Source organism: Carlito syrichta, unplaced genomic scaffold, assembly GCF_000164805.1.
Source record: "Carlito syrichta isolate Samal-C Ts95f unplaced genomic scaffold, Tarsius_syrichta-2.0.1 Scaffold302382, whole genome shotgun sequence".
Lineage (NCBI taxonomy): Eukaryota > Metazoa > Chordata > Mammalia > Primates > Tarsiidae > Carlito > Carlito syrichta.
The window spans coordinates 175139-192393 of record NW_007246478.1 but is presented as its reverse complement, the minus strand read 5'-3'; the positions used below and the strand labels follow the sequence as shown (position 1 = coordinate 192393).

Sequence of the window (17255 nt, the reverse complement as noted above, 5' to 3'; positions counted from 1 at the left end):
CCTCCAGTCTGGGTGACAGAGTGAGACTCCAACTCAAAAAAAAAAAAAATGAACTGGGTGAGGAAGACAGGATAGTCATGGGGCTAGAGCAGTAGAAAGGCACTTTACATGCTGAAAAAAATGAGAAAATACACATAGAGCACTTGAAACAGGGACTGGAACACAGAAAGCCCTCAGTAAATATTAGCTGTGATTGTTTTTATCATCGTGGTCGTCGTGATCCCTGGGAGATCTGAAGGCTGAACACAGGCGTATTGTGGAAGTCAAAAGGCCAGTAGGGGGAGCTGGCATGTGAGTGCAGCCATGTGCCTCACTCTTGTTGGGCTGAAGACCACATCCTCTCCCTCATGAGGATGAATCCAGGCATCAGGGAAAAAGGGAGACAGTCCACCAACAGACACAAGATCATGGTGCAAATGGGCACCCTAAGAAGGCCCCAAAAAGCTACACAGATAAGAGAAATGGACCGGGCAGGAGACAGAGTCAGCCACTGGAAACACAGTGAGGCTTCCCAGAAGGAGTATAGCAACAGGATTTCATGTAATGGAGCTCTGAGGCTCAGAACTCATAAACCAGGGTCAAGGGTATTAGGTCCAGGCCACAGTCTCTCACCACCAGGAAGCTGTTTGCAGGGCGAAGCCTAAAGAACCCTAGAGAGGTGGCCCTTGTAGTTCAAAGACCATCCTCATAGTGCTGCCATCCTTTAAGTTAGCAACCCAGGCCAGGCATTTCTCTAGCACCCTCACCCACCCCTCCTGGGATGTCCTGAAAAAATTTGTCTTTGGGGAATAGTTGCTTGTTCTCTATTCCTCTTTCCTTCCTTCCTTCCTTTTTTTTTTTTTTTTTTTCAGAGTCTCACTCTGTTGCCCAGGCTGGAGTGCAGTGACATACCCATGGCCACTGCAGCCTCGATTTGCTGGGCTCAGGCGATCTTTCCACCTCAGCCTTCCAAGTAGCTGGAAGTACAGGCATATGCCACCACACCCAGCTAATTTTTCTTGATTCATTGTAGAAACAAGGTCTCACCAAGTTGCCCAGGCTGGTCTCGAACCCCTGAGCTCAGGCAAGCCTCTCGTTTCAGTCTCCCAAAATGTTGGGATCGCAGGCATGAGCTACCGCAACTGGCTATTTCCCTTCTTTCAAGCTACCCTCAGCGTCTTCCATTAGGCCTCTTCTTGCATTCTAGTCTGGTTACTAGCACTTTGATGTTTTGTTTATTGGTTTATTTCACAGAGTATCAGAACCAGGGGACATTTTAGAAATTATTCGACTGGACTCCTTGTGTCATAAATGATAAGGAGACTGAGAGATCCAGAGTGATGATGGAGTTGCTGAGTGTGCCTGTGAGCTAGCTGTGGGCCTAGCACTATGCAAACAGAAGCATGGAAGGATCTGATTCTTGTCCTAAGAGTTTACCATCTAGTTGGGAAGACTGGATGTGCATGTGAGAGCTAAATAACAAAACAAAGTAATGCTTGAATACAAACCCAAATGAGTGACTTAAGGAGCTTACATTCAGGAGGGATCAGCCTGGGTTGGAGTTGCACAGGAAGGTTTGTGACTGTGACCTTGGTCGAGCTGATAAGATCAAGTTGAGCCCTGAAGGATGGATAATATTTGAGGGAGGGCTCAAACAGAAGCAACACTGAAGAGAGCAAAACATGTTTTGGAGACAAAAGGAAGATCAGTCTACTAGAATAGAACTGTGTCAGGGTATTTTGTGTTTGGAGAGAAGGGGGAGAGGCCATTAGTAAGGAATGGGTAGACTGGACACAGGGTGAGTAGAAGAAGGCTTTGAGTCCAGGCTGGGAAAGTTGAAAATTACCCTAGGGCTAGTGGAAATTTTTTAAACAGAGAAACAATATGGAGAAAGGAACATTTTAACAAGAGTCATTCAACAATATTATATGTATTCAATTAAACTCAGGAGAGAGAGAGGGTAGCCAGGAGGCAGTTAAGAAGTAATGAGAAGGCAGTTAAGAAGTAATGAAGCTGGGCTCGGTGGCTCAGCCTGTAATCCTGCGCCTTGGGAGGCTAAGGAGAGTGAATTGCCTGAGCCCGTGGGTTCGAGACCCGCCTGGGCAGTGAGCCCTCATCTCTACAATAAATCAAAAAATCAGCCGGGCATGGTAGCACATGCCTGTAACTCTGGCTACTTGGAAGGCTGAGGCAGAAGGATCGCCAGAGCCCAGCAGGTCGAGGCTGCAGTGGCCGGGAGCAGCCACCGCACTCTAGTCTGGGTGACAGAGTGAGACTCCAACTCAAAAAAAAAAAAAAAAGAAGTAATGAGAGGCTCAGCCTGTAATCCCAACACTTTTAGGAGGCCGAGGCGAATGGATTGCCTGATCTCTGGTTTGAGACCAGCCCAGGCAACTTGGCAAGACCTCGTCTCTACAATAAAATAAAAAATAGCCGTCGTGGTAGCGCACGTCTGTAGTTCCGGCTACTCGGAAGGCTGGGACGGAAGGATCGCCTGAGCCCCGAAGGTCGATGCTGGAGTGGCCGTGAGTGTGCCACTGCATTCCAGCCTGGGCAACGGAGTGAGACTCTCAAAAAAAAGTATTGAGAGTCACCAGACAGGTGGTAGAAAGGGAAAGAAACATAGGCAAGAGAACCAATAAGACTAAGCGACTTGCTTTGACCATGCTGAGTGTTCAGTATGTTGGCCTACTAATTGATATGGGGATGAGAGAGAAGAGAAAGTCAAGGGTGACGGATATTTTCAACTGAAAGTGCCAAAAACAGAAACAGATATTATCAAGGGGAACCAGGTTTTGAGAAAAGTTGAAATCTCTGGCAACAGAACTTGCTGCCATGGCAGGTAGTGAAGATCCATGTCACTGGAGGTATTTAAGCCCCTTATGATGTTGTTGGAAACATCATAAAGAATATACTTCCCATCAGTGCAAGAGATGAGATCAGGTGAACTCTGATGTGCCTTCCAGCTCTGGATGAAACTGGGTCCATGTAAAGTTAATGAAATGCTTTGCCCGAGGTCATGCGGCTAATTCGTGGCAGAGGTAGGACTAGAATTTAGGACTAGTAATGTTTGGTTTAGTATTTTGACCACTAAACTATTTTAACTTTGCTTCTGATTCATCTCACAGTAGGAATTTAAGCTGTACTCTGGGGGCAGGCCAGAAGCCCCATATAAAAGCAAAATCAGTAAAAATTGACTCTGAAATGAAACAAAGCTGCATTTGACTCTGTTGCAATGCAGTCTGACACAGTGGATAAGAGTGTTGAACTTGACAGTCAGATCAAATTGGCTCTGTCACTCACTAGTGTGTTCCTTTGGGCAAGTTATTCAGCTCCTCACACATGAACATTGTTTCCTCGTTTATAAGATAAGTGTAGGCACAACCAGTCATGGCCAATAGTGGCTCATCTCCAAACCAGTGCTCACAGGTGACTCTCAGGCCACAAGGTTTTACCAATAAACAGGAAAGCAGTGTGGCAAGGAGAGATAACATGAACTTTGGAGCCAAAGAGACCTAATTTTTAATCCTGGCCCTGCCACTTAGTAAATCTGTGGCCTTAACCTTCCCGAGCCTCAATTTCCTTACTGTAAAATAGAGATAGTAACATGAAAAATACTCTTTTGTATATAAAGTTGTATGCAAATCACAATGCCTTGGAGCACGAAACATTTTTCTCCAATGATAGCTATTGTTTTTAACAAAGTACCTAGCACAACACCAAGCCCCTATTGGATGTTCACTCAATAATGGTTAGTAGTATCCATTTCTTCCTATTGCTGCTGTACGGCCCTGTGCTGATGTGAAACTTAACTAATGTGGTGTGTTACCCTGGCTGCCTTTAGTAGTTATTGTTACACTATATCTATAACATCATACTCCTAGGCATTTTAATATTCACCACACCACACTGAAAATGCAAAATGGATATTCCTCATTCAATATCACTTGCAGAAACATACCTGAAAAGATTTCTAAAGTTTTTTGGTTGTTTTTTTTTTTAATTAATTAATTTATTTATTTTGAGTTGGAGTCTCACTGTCGCCCAGACTGGAGTGCAGTGGCACGCTTCCGGCCACCTCAGCCTCAACCTGCTGGGCTCCGGCGATCCTTCCGCCTCAGCCTTCCAAGTAGCTGGAACTACAGGCGCATGCTACCACGCCCGGCTAATTTTTTGATTTATTGTAGAGATGAGGTCTCGCCTGCCCAGTCAGGTCTCGAACCCGCGGGCTCAGGCAATCCACTCTCCTCAGCCTCCCAAAGCACGGGATTACACGCTGAGCCACCAAGCCCAGCTTAAAGTTTTACTTTAGAAATTATTGGGCTGCAAGTACTTTGTGATTAGTACTTTCTTCTGCAGTCATGGTGCTTGGGAATTCCTGTAAAATGAGAAAACTAACCTAAGATTGTTTTTCCAACATATTGAACTTCTTATGCATGCCAGATTTCAAAATAAATGAAGTTAACTTTCTGTTACTTTGCTAGTAGGTAAATAAGTATTTTTAGCTTGATTCCGCATTTGACTTTCCTTATATTGGAGCCAATGTATTTTTCTCCAGTCTCAAATACTGTAGGCCTCTGAAAACTTCCCAGGTCCTAGGCACTGAGCCTCTAGTGCTTCTTGCTCTGATGGATAAAACAGCCCTGAAACAGTGGCACTTGGGAAGACTCATGATAAATGACTGGGATCAAAATACACAATCAAAGGAACCCCTTCTCGACCTCCCTGAATGAGGCCAGCACCTACTTCAGGGAAAGCATGTTTGCAACTGAATTGGATTCAGAGCTTGCAAAGTCTCTGGTCAGTCATTTTGGTCAGAAGGTAATGTTTAGGCCAGGCCTGGGCTCCTGCTGCCATCCCCACCCTCTCACTTCAAAGCCTGGCAGCTTGGGTCTGCAACTGTTAATTTGGAACCTCCTATCCCAGTAGGAGAGGCTCAGAGGGAGGACCTGCAAGAGAGAAATGAGTTCCTGGGGAAAAAAAAAGAAAAGAAAAGAAAAAGATTTGCTCCCTGGTGCCCAAGCCAACTGCTTATTGGGTAATGTTTTCCTGGATTCAAAAATCAATGTTTTAGCCGGGCTCGGTGGCTCAGCCTGTAATCCCGCACTTTGGGAGGCTGAGATGAGTGGATTGCCTGAGCCCGTGGGTTCGAGACGCGCCTGGGCAACTTGGCGAGACCTCATCTCTACAATAAATCAAAAAATTAGCCAGGCATGGTAGTGCGCGCCTGTAGTTCCAGCTACTTGGAAGGCTGAGGCGGAAGGATCGCCGGAGCCCAGCAAGTCAAGGCTGTGATGGCTGGGAGCAGCCACTGCATTCCAGTCTGGGCAACAGAGTGAGATCCAACTCAAAAAAAGAAAAATCAATGTTTTGCTTACGCCTGGCTAATTTTGATTTATTGTAGAGATGAGGTCTCGCCTGCCCAGGCGGGTCTCAAACCCGCGGGCTCAGGCAATCCACTCACCTCAGCCTCCCAAAGCCACGGGATTACAGGCTGAGCCACCGAGCCCGGCAGTTTTTAAAAATTCTATCCAGATAATGTTTTCAGCTGAAGACTCAGCCTGAGGCCTACTGTCTCTATTCAAAAGGAGGAGAAACAAACATTAAAGAGCATTAAAAAATGTCTTTCTTGTCTAAGAGGACAACTTCTCCTAAATGTTATCAAAGATTCCAAAGAGAATTATTTAAGGCAATGTTCATGTGCCACCTAAAACCACAGAGACACACTCACTATGCTCTGCCTCTGTGGGAAACTCTTCCTCCTTCCATTTTCAGCTTGGCACCCACCCATAGGGATGAGCTGAAAGTCAGGAAGCTCTTAGTCCCGGCTCTGTCACTCACTCAGTGGCCTTGGGAAGGGTACTCACCCTTTCAGGAACTTGAGCTCTCTCATCTGTAAAATGAAGGCACCAACAGAGATCATCTCTAAGCTCTCTTCCAACTCTGACCCTCTGTCATTCCAAGACTTACTCCAACAGGGCAAGATATCAGGCATGGAAAAAACCCAACTCCTCATGCTGCTTTGCCAGCTGGAGCAGCAAGTCCCTTACTAAGAGTGACTATTTTTTTCTAACTTCAGTGAGAAACTGGGCCACAGAATGGAGACAAATTAGTCTGACTCCACAGCCTTAACATCAACTCTTTCAGGAACGCCTAAGCTAGCCTAGGAGAGTGAGGTATGAACCCTTGGCATATTTTTCTTCAAAGTATAGTTTCTCTTTTTGATAACTTCTCAGTTTCAAAAACAACAACAAAAACATGGAGTATGAAAAACATAGCTGTTTTGGAAGCGGAGAAGCCTTGATTAAAATCTTGTATTTGACACTCTCTAGCTGTGTGATTATGGGGAATTTCCTTAACTTTTCTGGATCTTATTTTGTTCACGTATATAGACACACACACACACACACACACACACACACTCACACACACACAAAGGGTTATTATGCTCATCTTATAAAACTATTGTGAGGGATAAATAACCCAAGTTGGGTTTTTTGTTGTTGTTTTTTGTTTTGGAAATAACTCTGTCACCCATGTTGGAGTGCAGTGGTGTGATCACCACTCACTGCAGCCTCAAAGTCCTGGGTTCAAAGGATCTTTCCACTTCAGCTTCCCAAGTACCTGGAACTGCAGGCACATGCCACCACACCCAGCTAATTTTAAAAAATTTTTTGTAGAGACAGGATCCTCATTATGTTGCCCTGGCTAGTCTTGAACTCCTGATCTCAAGTGATCCTTCTTCCTTGGTCTCCCAAAGTGCTGAAATTACATGCATAAGCCACCACACTCAGCCAATACAAGTATCTATTGGGAGCATTAAAAAGGCACATTATTTGCTGGGAGTGAACAATAGAATGCCAGTGGTGTGCTTAAATATCTTGGGCTACAGATTGCCCTGCAATAGTTCACTTAGGGTATGAACTTCCTAGAAGGACTAGCAGGGCTCCCCCCCGATGACCTATTCACCTACCCACCTCCCCCTTCTGTTCCACAGTCCCCTTTAGGAGAAATGGTGCCAGTCAGAGCCCTATCCTGCCCCCTGTTGCTGTTCCTGCTGCTGGGGCTGTGGGTGGCCAAGATCCCAATCAATGTCAAGCCCACGAACACTACCTCAGCCCAGTGGTTTGAAATTCAGCATGTGCAGCCTAGCCCTCAAGCATGCAACTCAGCCATGGGCAAAATCAACAAGGACAAGAAAAATTGCAAAAACCTCAACACCTTCCTGCATGAATCCTTTTCCAGCGTGGCCACCACCTGCCAGACCCCCAGTATAGCCTGCAAGAACGGTCGTAAAAACTGCCACAAGAGCCAAGAGCCCATGTCCCTGACCCAGTGTGAGTATACCTCAGGGAGGTACCCCGACTGCAAATACAAAGGGAAACAACTGGATGCATTCTTCATTGTGGCCTGTGAACCTCCACAAGAGGGTGACAAGAAGTATTCCCTTGTTCCTGTGCACTTGGATGATGTTGTCTAAGACCTCGTGTGCCCCCCTCCCCCAAGGTCTGCAGACTCTTTACACGGCTGCTTTCCTCCCTTAAGTTCTTTATTAATCCTCACCCCCTTTGCAAACACCATTTCCCTCTCACACACCTAACCTCACATCGTCTTGATTCCTTAGGGGGTTTTATGGATGCTCCAAATGAGGAAGGAGAGAGGGCATTCTCTTTAGCCTTTCACTGCTGCTTATTTTGTTTTCTCCATGTCTGATACTATATGGCCATTCCAGAGTCGAGCACCCAGGATTGCAGCAAGGATGGAACTAGGTTTTCTGGAGCCTATGGCTTATATAATTGTTGAGACCCTCTTACAGAAAAAGAACATAAAATTACAAACGTAAAATAATTCAGGACCTTGGAAGCATTGTGGTTGGACAGTTCAGAGTGATCCCAGACAGGAGCGATTATCCAAGGAATGAGGGCGGGAGAATCTGCCCTGGGCACCCTGTGTCGGGCAAAGGAATGTCTGATTTTGCTGTAATAAAAGACTCTACTGTTCCTGACGGAGCATCTGTTACTGTCTGGGGACAAGTAAGGGGGTTTGGAGAGCCTGTTCAGAGGCCCTGGGATGCCTTCTTATCCCCGTGAGGCATCTGCTTCACCTGCCCTGCAGGCAGGAGTGAGGGCAGCACCCTGAGTAGGCAAGGTCTTGCAAGGGGGGCTTTCTTTCTGGCATTCATCCCCTTGAGGGCTGTCTGGTGGTCCTGTCCCATGTGAAAGGGAGGAAGGGAAGGAAGAACGGGCTGAGCCACAGCCTGACCCTTTTTTGTGTATTCGAGACCTCAGTTCATGCTTCACTGATGTGACCCAGAGCAGGAGCCTCAGCCTTCTGATGTGAATTTCCCTCTGTTGGGAATTTCAAAATCAGTAACTACCAAGAATCTTGATTTGGTCTCAATCACTGCTTTTCTAACTAACTGTGGTGAAGAGGAGCTTTATATCTAATCAGCCATAGACCAATACTTTTGTAAAATATGAAGTGAATTACTAGAAAATGAAACAGAACACATAGATATAGAAAATATGAGCCCCAGCCGGGCTCGGTGACTCAGCCTGTAATCCCGCACCTTTGGGAGGCTGAGGTGAGTGGATTGCCTGAGCCCACGGGTTCGAGACCCACCTGGGCAACTTGGCGAGACCTCATCTCTATAATAAATCAAAAAATTACCGGGCATGGTAGCACATGTCTGTAGTTCCAGCTACTCGGAAGGCTGAGGTGGAAGGATCGCCAGAGCCGGTTGCGGTGGCCGGGAGCGGCCACTGCTCTCCAGTCTGGGCAACAGAGTGAGACTCCAACTCAAAAAAAAAAGAAAATATGAACCCAGATTTTTTTTTTGCTAAAATCACTCTGTCAAATTGCCATAGAAGTTTCTCAATGCTTCCTCTCCGTTTCTGTTCTCATCTTGATAGCTATTCATACAGAGAAAAACACATTATACTCACATACTTATATATACATATACACACATACATACCTCCATACCAACATAAGACACACACACACCCATATGCATATACATACACAGAGACAAATACTCATACCAGTGTGTATCTCACACACACACACATACACACACATACATACTCACACTCAACAGTAAGACACCCTCTTTTTCTTCTTTCTACTATCTCTGCTCCCTCTTCACATCTCCCTGCCTATATTCGGAAAGAGATTTTCCTACACAGACTATGATTCAGAATAAGGAAAGGGATGTCTGATGAAACATGAAGTGGCAGAGAAAGCACAGAATTGAGAAATTCCAACTCCCAGCCCCCTTCTATGCTTTCTAGAACTAAAGCTCACTGCAATCTACCAAAGTCACACCATCCCACCTCACAGCTTCCAAACCCCTCCACAACATGCTGTGCCCATCATAACCACTGTTACCCATCTCTGTGCTTATGTACAAGGAAGAAATAAGGTGAAAGAAAACATTCTTTTACAGCTCTGGCTTCTTCCCAATGTAGCGAACAGGCTTCATTCCTGTGGCTGCACCTTAAATGATGGTGTTTCTCAGGATACTATTCTGAGCTTTCTTTTCTTCTCACACTATACTCTTCTTGAGTGACTTGCTACACTTCCATGGCTCCAACAACCACTTTCCTGCTCCCAAAGGCAGGCATATCTCCAGCCCAAAGTTCCCAAGGACCAGGCATAAATGCCCATCTCCCTACTGTTACTAGCCCCTTCGGTGTCCCATAGGCATCTCGACTAAAAACACTCAGAATTAAGCTCATGATCCGCCTGGCTTCCAAACCAGTCCCTCCCTCTGCAATTAGTGTGGGTTAGTGGAAGCATTATACTCAATAACTGAGGGTCCTAATCTAACGAACATCGGTGTCAACTCATGCTCGTTTATTTATTCAGTAATTACTCACCTTATTCCACATACTGCCTCAAGAGGGCACAAAAGTTCTTGGGTTTCCTTTTATTTTATTTTTTCCTTTTTTTTTTTTTGAGTTGGAGTCTCACTCTGTCACCCACATGCTCCCAATGTACATACATCATGGCCTTGAAGAGAGGGCTGTGATTTGAATTTTGGTTTGTGCAATCACGGATTCGCTGTCATGTTTAGGAGGCAAGATTAAATAACACATATAAAACTATCAAGAAATAAGACAGAAGAGGATAATAAATCAAACAGATTCTGTAACATTTTTCTCTCACCTCTCCTAGGGTTTCATTCATCTCAACCTAAAGTTCATTCTCTGTTTAATGTTAATCTTCCTGTTGCCTATCTCTGGCCTGTCGTTAGGTCTGTAACCAGAAGTAGTCATCACGAAGAGAAATTCAACCATTCAATATCTGTAAGAGTTGTGCCCCCAGAAGCTGGGAAAAGTGTAGAAAAAATTCTGAATAGAATGAATCGTCATGTAGACTAACTATATCCAAACAAGTGGTGTAGCAATCTGGGTAGGAGTTCCTGACTTCCGTGTGTAGGCTGAAGAATTAGATGGAGTGTAACTCGAATCTAGGGATCATGGACTATGAAGCTGGACTATTCAGAGAGTCATGACACAACACCCATAAAACAAGGCTCAGTGGGGCAGCTGGAGCTGGAGGAGGAGATATGCCCAAAAGCCTGGGAACAAAATCTCTACTGAGCCACTGGGAACATCTTTCCCCAAAAAAAATCACTTTGGAAGGGTTCCTCAGCCATTTGGGATGACATAATTATTTTCTAGTAGGTGAGTATGTTTTAATATCCAGAAATTTAGAATTAAGGATAGAAATATTTAAAATAATTGAACACATAGCATTAATATGTTTGTTTGTTTGTTTGTTTGTTTTGAGTTGGAATCTCACTCTGTAGCCCAGCCTGGAGTGCAGTGGCCGCTCTCGGCCACGGCAGCCTCGATCTACTGGGCTCTGGTGATTCTTCCTCCTCAGCCTTCCAAGTAGCTGGAACTACAGGCGCGAGCTACCACGACCAGCTAATTTTTTTTTTTTTAATTTTATTGTAGAGATGAGGTCTCGCCAAGTTGCCCAGGCGGGTCTCAAACCTGCGGGTTCAGACAATCCACTCACCTCAGCCTCCCACAGCGCGGGATTACAGGCTGAGCCACCGAGCCCAGCAATATGTTTGTATTAAGGAAATTGTATTAGATTTATAATTCAACCTTAAAATGTGCATTATTTGAAATGGAACATTATTTTAAAATTAGTTTTGAAACATTTAGGAAAGCAGAAATTGAATAATTCTATTTCTAAATTGTTAGATTTATAATAGTTTGGGGTTTGTTTTTTTTTTGAGTCAGAGTCTCACTCTGTTGCCCAGACTGGTTTGTTTGTTTGTTTGTTTGTTTGTTTGTTTGTTTGAGTCAGAGTCTCACTCTGTCGACCTGCTGAGCTCCGGCGATCCTACTGCCTCCAAGTAGCTGGAACTATAGGCGCGTGCTACCACGCCCGGCTAATTTTTTATTTATTGTAGAGATGAGGTCCCACCAACTTGCCCAGGCTGGTCTTGAACCCATGGACTCAGGCAATCCACTCACCTCAGCCTCCCAAAGCGCTGAGATTACAGACTGAGCCACTGAGCCCAGCTTTTATAAGGGTTTTTAAGTATTCAGGAATGTTTTGTTGGTTAGCTCAGATGGCCTAATTACTTTATAAGGACATGGAATATATTAAGTTTATAAAATGTGTTTTTTAATGCTTAAAGCGTTTCATTAACTTCTTATAAATGGGACCAAATAGCCAGTGAATATAATCCTTTAAGGTGATTATTAAAATTTATTTCTTTTCAAGTTAACATAAAAGCTTAAGGAAGACAGGGCTTCTGATTTGTAACTTTAACATAGGAAACAAATTTTAAGAAGTCAGGGGCCCTCTGAATATTCTTTGCTGAGCATAAAAAGAACATTTAAAAAACTCATTGACAACGAAACTCTATTTTCTGCGATGTTTTCATCTGTACTGCACAGAGGACTTTGGTGATTATATTTTCGGGTGTTCCCATGTTTGTTGATTTTATGGGGCCTTTTAGCAGGAAGGGAGGCCATGTTGAAGCGGAGGCAAGGCCCAGGCCTGTAGATGGCAGTGGTGCCACCAGAATTGAACCCAGACCCATATCTCTCCTAGGCATTCTCCTGCACTGCAATGCCTCAGGGTGGGTTATTCTTCCACTGCATTCTGGAAAAGTGGAGAAAGGGAAGTCGGATTTACCTGGAGCCAGTGTAGGGATGGCAGAGTAATTCAGCAAAATGTACTCCAAGAAAAAGTAAAATTCAGACTGTGGTTGGGCCTCTATCCACTGTAGGAACATTTCCTCTTTGGCCAAACTTTAAATTAAAAACAAAAACAAAACCAGATTGCTAAGCAACCATTTTTTCCCCCAATAAATCAGTGTTTGCCTGGAAGTGGTGTGTGTGTGTGTGTGTGTGTGTGTGTGTGTGTGTATGTGTGTGTGTGTGTCTGTAGATACACGTGTTCATGGTAAGGAGATGAAGTTATGCTAGTGAAATGAGGGGTGCTATATTCCACCAACTGCAGATTCTTCAGGGTTCCAAGCTTCTCATTTGGAGTGCAAATAACTTTTGGCAGAAATAAAATAAAATGATGTACCAATTACTTGAAATCTATCACTCATGTACTGGGTTTGTCTTGGGAGCATTTGGAGGCAAGGCACAGCGCACAGCAGTTTTGTAGTAGGGGTCTTACGAGTAGGTTAAACGTGGACAGAGATAGACAATGAGCGCCGAAAGACAAACTTTCTCCCACCTGTTTGGCAGTTCTGAACATTGGGGGAAGGGTGGCTTCACGCTGTAGTACTTCCCACATTGCCTGCCCAGACCACTCTCCTCTGGGGGGTCTGCCAAGGAGGGCTCACAGCCACTGCTGGATATGACAGGCACAGGTTAAATCTTAATAAATGTTCATGAGACTGTTAACATGTTGGTTTGTGGGCAGAGGACTGGGGCTTGGAAAATATACAGATCACAAACCTGGAAAGTTTATAAAACAATTTCTTTTAAAACTCATTATGTGTACAAGTTTTCAGTGAGAGGGAAAAATAGCTGCCTGTGAAGATAATTTGCCCTATTTTCAGAGGCAAGAATCTAATCTACTTCTGTGTAACTGCAACAATTCACTGATGCCCTACCACCATGAGCCATTCATATTAAGTCCAATTCCTCTTCACAATCAACCTTTAAAATATTTTAAGAGTTTCATGACCACTGCCCTCCAAATACTGCCTTATCTGGCAATGACAAAAGCTATAAAATGGCTCCCATTGTTTGATCCAATAACTCCATTTTGCAAAATATATTAAATGGAAATAACTCAAAGTGAGGAGTAAGTTTGTACAAGTCTGTTTATAGCTTTTCTTTGTATAACAAAGTTAAAAATAATATGAATTCCTTAAAATTGAAAGTGACTGAATGATGGACAACCGTTTGATGCTTTAATTGAAGACAACATATGAAAAAATTACATACATGCATGGTAATGTCTATGGGCAATGCTTCGTGAATATAAAACTGTATTTTTTTTTTTTTGAGTTGGAGTCTCACTTTGTCACCCAGACTAGAGTGCAGTGGCACGCTCCTGGCCACTGCAGCCTCTGCCTGCTGGGCTCCGGCGATCCTTCCACCTCAGTCTTCCAAGTAGTTGGAACTACAAGCACGCACTACCACGCCCAGCTAATTTTTGATTTAATGTAGAGATGAGGTCTCACCAAGTTGCCTGGGTGGGTCTCAAACCCGCAGGCTCAGGCAATCTACTCGCCTCGGTCTCCCAAAGTGCTGGGATTACAGGCTGAACCACTGAGCCCAGCCCTAAAACTGCATTTTCAAATAGGTTGCAATGATATAAAAGAGCGTCTGGGCTTGCATGTCAACAAAGTCCACATAAACAACATTGGAGTCGTTCCAGAAATCTCTCTTTAAATCATGCTTCCTCCAGTGCAATGAACCTGCATCTCATCTAGATGAAGTTCCATGTTTGTTTTAAATTCCTTCATAGCTTCCACTTGCAAATATCCTCCAATGGACCCAAAAAAAAAAAAAAAAAAAAATCTTGTCAGGGCTGGGTCCAGGAAGACAGGAAAACTGAGCAGCTGACCCCAAGCCTTTGCTTCCCCATTCCTGCCCAGTTTTCACCTCACTGGCTCCCACCACCCTTCCTGTTCTTGGGTCTTTTTGCTCTCCTTATTGTCTGCACCTGGATTGATAATCTTTTTTGGGATCTGGTCAGACACTAGCTAAGAAACAGCAGCAAAATAGACAAGGTATCTCACTTCATAAAGTTTATTTTTAAATTTTATGTGGTTAGTATATATACATATGTATGTATATATACACATATTAATGTGTGTGTGTGTGTGTGTGTGTGTGTGTGTGTGTGTGTGTGTGTGTGTGTAGTGGCGGGCACAGTGGCTCACGCCTGCAATCCCAGCCTGAGCCCAGGAGTTCGAGACCAACCTGGGCAACTTGGCAAGACCTTGTCTCTACAATAAATTAAAAAATTAGCCGGGAGTGGTTATGCACACCTGTAGTTCCAGCTACTTGGAAGGCTCAGGTGAAATGATCTCCTGAGTCCAGTAGGTTGAGGCTGCGGTAGCTGTAATCATGCCACTGCACACTCCAGCCTGGGTGACAGAGTAAGACTCTGACTCAAAAAAAAAAAAATGATATATGGTTGGGGGGAGCGCGAGTCTATTAGGATAGAAATTAAATAAACGTAATCAAATAGAGAAATGATATGAAGAAAACACAATAGAATAACTTTATTGAGAGGGACAATAAGTGAGAGATCACTTTAGATCGGGTAGTCAGGAAAGAACTATGAGATGATAAGACTTTAGTTAAGACCTGAAGGATGAGAGTCAGTCATTAGAATTGTGAAAAGAAGGCTCCAGGCAGAAGGAAAAGAGAGCAACAAGGTACCAAGTTAGGAGTAAGCACCGTATGTTTAAAGAACTGAAAGAAGGCTGGAGGGTCACTAGTGGCTTAGCATATCAGGACTGTGGAAAGAGATGAGGCTGGAAAAATGGGCAGAAAAGGAGTCATGTTGCAAAGGGGAAATCAACAGACTGATGAGATCTGATTTGGATTTCTTTTTTTTTGAGTTGGAGTCTCACTCTGTCGCCCAGACTGGAGTGCAGTGGCCGCTCCCGGCCACCGCAGCCTCGACCTGCTGGGCTCCGGCGATCCTTCCGCCTCAGCCTTCCAACTAGCTGGAACTACAGGCGCGCGCTACCATGCCCGGCTAATTTTAATTTAGTGTAGAGATGCGGTCTCGCCAGGTTGCCCAGGCGGGTCTCGAACCCGCGGGCTCAGGCAATCCACTCACTTCAGCCTCCCAAAGGCGTGGGATTACAGGCTGAGCCACCGAGCCCAGCTTGATTTGGATTTCAAAAAAATTGTTTTTGAGTTGAGGTCTCACTCTGTCATCCAAGCTGTAGTGCAGTGGCAAAATTACAGCTCACTGTACCCTCAACCTCCTGGGTTCAGATGATCCTTCCGCCTCAGCCTCCCAAATAGCTAGGACCACAGCTGCATACCACCAGCCTAGCTAATTAAAAAAAAAAAAAAACGTTTTGTAGAGACAAGGTCTCCCTGTGTCGCCCAGGCTGATCTAGAATACCTAGGCTCAAGTGATCCTCCTGCCTTTGCCTCTCAAGGTGCTGGGGATTACACGCATCTGCCACCTGCCACTGTGCTGGCCTGGATTTTTAAGAGATCACTCTGGCTATGGTGCAGAGAATGTTTTATCAGAAGATAAAGGTGGAATGCTAACCCGCTAGCACAGGCAAAATGTTAAAGGTATGGACTTGGACGATACGTAGCTGAAAGAAGAAAAGTTGTAAATTTTTAAAGGAATATTACCAATCAAATAAAACCAAAATGATTGGAAAATTAAACCATAAATATATTTAACTAACATATATTTATATATGATGTAGATTTCTTATCCCAAAATAACTAAAGTTTGGCCCCCAGTTTCCTCGGAAGGCACAGCTAACAAGAACATGTTCTCTCAAGTCTGTCTCTAAATATCTTCTTAGTGGTCTTTCATTAATTCCTGCATTATATCCTTGACTTGAGGCATGGGCTGAAGCAAAGCCCTAGTTACTGCTACTCTCCAGGTGGAGAAATACAGGACAGCCTACAGTCCCAACCCTATATAGGATGGCAGTTACAGCTCTGCACATAAACCAGGCAGTAAACATTATAGATACAGATGTTTCTTCCGCCTTCCCCCAGGCTAGGATAACATCACTTTTCCATAAGAACTATACAGGAAATCTCTTGGGAATTATTTTAACTATTACTACTCTAGAACAAATCTAGAAAAAAAGTAGTAGTTTTTCTTCTCTGACCCAGGGACATACCCATCATTTTTAGAAACTCCTTAACATTTTTTAGTGTGGTTATTAGGTAGTAGAAAATGTGATGTGGTGTTCAAAACTCTTATTTTATGATCTTTGACAGCATAGACAAAACCCTATAACTTACTAGCTGAGAATAAAGGCTCTGGAGTAAGTAAGACAGTCTAGCTTCAAGTCTTGGCTGCTCCACTTACTGTGTTGCTTAGAGCAAGTTTCTTAACTTCACTAAGCCAGAATTCCACCTGTAAAACATGAGTTTAATATGCCCCAAATAATCTGAAGTTGATGAAACACGGTGAGAAACTGTGAATTTAAGAGAAGTCTTCTAAGCCCGATCTATTCCCAGTCTCTAATTTCTTCATATTCCCACGAAAAACACACATATCAACACATACTCTATTATGTACACATACACACACACACACTTTTTGATAAGAGCTCACATTCTTTGGAGAAAGTGGTATTTAACCTCTGCAACTATATAAGTCACTTACTTAAAACAAACCTTTGTAATTTAACACAGATTTTTAAACTACTGGAAAAAGGGGGTAACTTTGTATCCCATATCCTCATATCTCCAGTTCAAAAACTTTCAATGGCTCTCCTTTTTTCCATGAAAAAACAAAATCCACTCCTTTTTCCCAGGAGTGTGTGGACCCCCATAGCCAGCTCAATTTATATTCTGCTATCTAATCAATAGTGAACCTTGGGGGTCAATGGAGGATCTTGGAATCCACCAAGTGTTCCCTAGACAATTTGCTTGAATATAAGGAATGTACGACCTGTAAGGGAAGCTTCAGATTCTCTTAACACTGAGAATGAGTGAGCTGGATTTGAGGCAAGTGAATAAGGTTTATAAGCCATCCTTTAAAAACGTTTTCTAGCCGGGCTCGGTGGCTCAGCCTGTAATCCCGCTTTGGGAGGCTGAGGTGAGTGGATT

The 17255-nt window shown here is 43.9% G+C and overlaps 1 protein-coding gene across 1 annotated transcript; it reads left to right on the top strand.

Annotated features, from left to right (window-relative positions):
* Window positions 1–6991: 6991 nt before the first annotated feature.
* LOC103258810 (ribonuclease 8-like) lies at window positions 6992–7459 on the top strand. The gene has a single exon (XM_008056481.1). The coding sequence runs from the start codon at window positions 6992–6994 to the stop codon at window positions 7457–7459; it is 468 nt and encodes a 155-aa protein (XP_008054672.1).
* Window positions 7460–17255: the final 9796 nt, after the last annotated feature.

Coding starts and splice junctions, on each gene's coding strand:
- LOC103258810 (XM_008056481.1), top strand. CDS start 6,992: ATGGTGCCAGTCAGAGCCCTATCCTGCCCCCTGTTGCTGTTCCTGCTG.